General features: G+C 39.8%; 1 protein-coding gene across 1 annotated transcript; it reads right to left on the minus strand.

The window, feature by feature from the left end:
* Positions 1-55: 55 nt before the first annotated feature.
* On the minus strand, positions 56-2,783 carry LOC121939805 (reticulophagy regulator 1-like). Its single transcript, XM_042482751.1, has 4 exons — positions 2,470-2,783; positions 2,071-2,155; positions 1,429-1,551; positions 56-896 (listed from the first exon to the last, which is right to left on the minus strand). The coding sequence occupies exons 1-4, from the start codon at positions 2,500-2,502 to the stop codon at positions 817-819; spliced, it is 321 nt and encodes a 106-aa protein (XP_042338685.1). The 5' UTR covers positions 2,503-2,783; the 3' UTR covers positions 56-816.
* Between the last annotated feature and the right edge of the window lie 486 nt (positions 2,784-3,269).

Consider the following 3,269-nt stretch of genomic DNA (forward strand, 5'->3'; position numbering starts at 1 on the left):
GTATTAGGAATGCAAAAGTACCATGTAAATAAGTGCACCCCTCCTGAGATTAAGCCTTAAACGTAATCATATCCTGTTTTACATTGTTGCCATGGCAACGTTGACAGCCGGGAAGCATATGATGTTTAAGTTACGTCAGAGTTCAAGGCTAACGAGCGTCCGTTCAAAATTATGAAGTTAGTGAACGTCTAATGGACGTTCACGTTCTGTCCTGTCTGTGAGTGTACGTTATATTGTCAATGCACAAGTTTTCAAAGACGAGTTGACAGAGAAATATGCGTTTATTTTGCCCAAATCCAGCAGTTTGATTTGCACAGAGACAGTTACAGTTGTGAAGAGTGGAAATGTTAAACGCCACTATGACAAAAAGCACGGGCATTTCAAACAGCAATATCCTCCAAATACAGAAGTGAGGACAATAAAACTTCAACAGTTACAATCTTCCCATGAATCAGCAAATTAAGTTGTTTGTGAAATCTACGACACAGCAAGAGAGAGAGCTGCTGAAGCCTCTCTGCGAGTGGCCTGGGCGAAAACTTATCACCTTGACATCAATCGTTCCAGACCTTTGGCCTTGAATAGAAATCAAATTCAGACCTTTGAATATAAGTTCAAGAAATCCTGACATCAGAGCCTTTTAAGAGAAGCACGCTCAGTGAATGTAATCTGTAGTCAGATGTTACGGCTTGAAGAGCAAAAACTTTTGGCGTTCACTTTGGCACAGACCTCGATGCTGATGTGGATCATGTGAACTGAATTTCAATTAGCTTTAACTGGATCTTGTCAGTCAACAGAGGAATCATTAGACTGAGGTGATCAGCCAACCTTGGGAAACATGGAGGACAGGTCCGACTCGATGCCTTCCTTCTCAGTCTGAGCCTGCAAGATCCTTTTCTCTGAAAGGAAGAAAACATGAAGGTGGTGCTGCTGATTTGGCTCTTACTTCAGCACTGAATACAACAGGATTTGTACATTTCAGGACTTTCAGTCATTTTTTCAAGCACTTATTTTTATTTTCAAGGATGAAATTGTTTTCTCTACAATCACCTGTTGCAAGAAATTTGTTTAAATTCATAAATGGGGCAAACATGCTACCAGGGTCTAAAATATTTTTTGCACTTAACAGTAAGAATGAAGCAATTAAGTTTCCACAGTGTACTTAGACTTATTGCAGGAGCTGAGCTGGAAATTTCAAGATTAAACAAAAATACACAATCCAAAATTCATGCCATATGCATGAACACAGCCAACATTATCAAAAAATGGAGATTGCAAAGTGCACAGAATGCACCAAACAGTCCCTAAGGGTTAAGTAAAATTTTGGTTTGTTTGGGATATATCACATCCCCAACATGTGATGTCTACAAAACTAAGTACTAACACTGCAGACATCAAATACGTAAACATATTAAAATGTTAAATTGTTACCGTGGTTCTCCTTAATTTTCTGAATGAACTCCCCGATGCCAAAGTCCAGCTTCTGCAGAACTGGCTCCAGCCACAAACCAACCTCGTGAGACGAAATCAGAGGCCACAAGAAAACACCCAGCACTGCAGAGAGGTCAAGAGAGAAAAAATTCAGGCAAAACTAATATTTGTTTCTAGAAAAATCCATTATCATACCTGCCATGAAAGCACTTCTTTTTTTTTTTTTTTTTACAGAAATAAGTTTGCTCGCTATGTTGGTATTTAATATTTGATGCTATTGATCACATATCACATGCTTTTGATTACTGATAGATTAAACAGCTGGATGCACCTGGAGCTGGCTACATAATTTATTACTTTGATATCTCACTTCGTTGTTATGCTGATGACACACAACTATACCTTTTCATTTCAAGAGATTTTTGAAGTGGGGCTCTGTGAAGTATCAATAGTCAGTGTATTAATTACAGTGGATATCCATCAGCATGCCCCTAGTTTGGAGAAGCAGGCTGCAGTAACCAGGTTTAACCAGGTTAAAAAACATGCAGTGACCCACCAACTGTGCTGGATTTGTTGGTCTAAACATACAAATCTAGCATGACAGAAACGGTCCTTTTATGTGCCAAAATTTAGTTCACGTACCTAGAATATATGAGATAACAATCCCTGGAATGTAGCGTCCTAAGACAGCGAAGAAGGTGCAGAAACTGCAAACCAGCAGGCAAAACTAAAAGAGATAGAGACAAAATCAAGGAGATTATACTGATGTAGTTTTTGTCTGCTTTTACTCAGTTACAGCATAGTATTTGTATTAGTTATTATCTTAGGAAAAGTTCAAGATATACTATACAGGATTTTCCCTAAAAAACGACATAAGAATTGTTTTAAACAAATGTGATACTAAAGTATAACCAGTTACTTCATAATCCGATAAGCTGATGCAGAAGGTCGTAGAAGAAAAACATAACTGTGTTGTTCTGCTGAGGTAACTAAGTAAAGACATTTCAAGTTAGTCCGGGTCATCGGCCGACTCTGCCTCACCTTGCCAGGATTCTGCTGTTTGAAAGCTGACATCTCCTGGAGGAAGAGTTTGAGGGAGTCGCTGAGCTGAGGTCCAGTCCCAGACCGGCTGTCCTGCCCGGAGTCGATGATCTCCCAGCTAGAAAAGACAGATAGAAGCAATGTTAGTAATCTTTACTGAATCGCTGACAGTAGACGGGTTTCTGTGAAGACCTCAAAGTGCAGAAATTGAAATTGCGAGTATAACATATGCGTAATGGAAATCTGTGAATCTGTGGAAAAAAAAAAAGAAAACGGTTTATGCTTGCATGAGGTGGTATTTCAGGCGATTCAAAAAAGCCATACTTGGCTTGGGTGTAGGTCACATGATGCCATGTCTATGTGTTTGTCAGTAGGAACTGGCTCCCTCACAATGCAGCAGGAGCTACAAGAGCTGTTATTGCATCACATAACTCTTCAAAAGCTGAGCGGATCATCATTGGTTAATGTGTGGCTACCTTTAGGCACAAAACCCACTTGGTTATGGTTTGTAAAAGATCATTTTTTGGGCTTCAAATAGCTAGTTTGGTGGCAAGGCAAGCCTATTTATGTATCTTGGAGAGGTTTTGACGACTCATAGTGTAGCAGAAAGTCAGAAATGTATTTCATGGGCCTTAACTTTCACTGCTTTATAAACCAACAGAAGTATTTTGCAATCTGGGGCACAATCCTGGCTTAAAAAGCAGCCACGTCTTTGTAGAAAACATCCATTCTTCATGCAGATGCAAGATTGCGGCAGGGGTCTCCGGCTTCCTCCCACAGTCCAAAGGCATGCATATCAG

This window comes from Plectropomus leopardus, unplaced genomic scaffold (assembly GCF_008729295.1).
Source record: "Plectropomus leopardus isolate mb unplaced genomic scaffold, YSFRI_Pleo_2.0 unplaced_scaffold6146, whole genome shotgun sequence".
In the NCBI taxonomy this organism is placed as follows: Eukaryota; Metazoa; Chordata; class Actinopteri; order Perciformes; family Serranidae; genus Plectropomus; species Plectropomus leopardus.

Bases quoted from the DNA above. Each gene is read 5' to 3' on its own strand.
- LOC121939805 (XM_042482751.1), bottom strand. From the start codon at position 2,502: ATGTCAGCTTTCAAACAGCAGAATCCTGGCAAG. The intron at 2,156-2,469 runs GTGAGGCAGAGT...TATCTCTTTTAG, and splicing joins AACAGCAGAATCCTGGCAAG to TTTTGCCTGCTGGTTTGCAG. The intron at 1,552-2,070 runs GTACGTGAACTA...ACCTCTCTGCAG, and splicing joins TGTTATCTCATATATTCTAG to TGCTGGGTGTTTTCTTGTGG.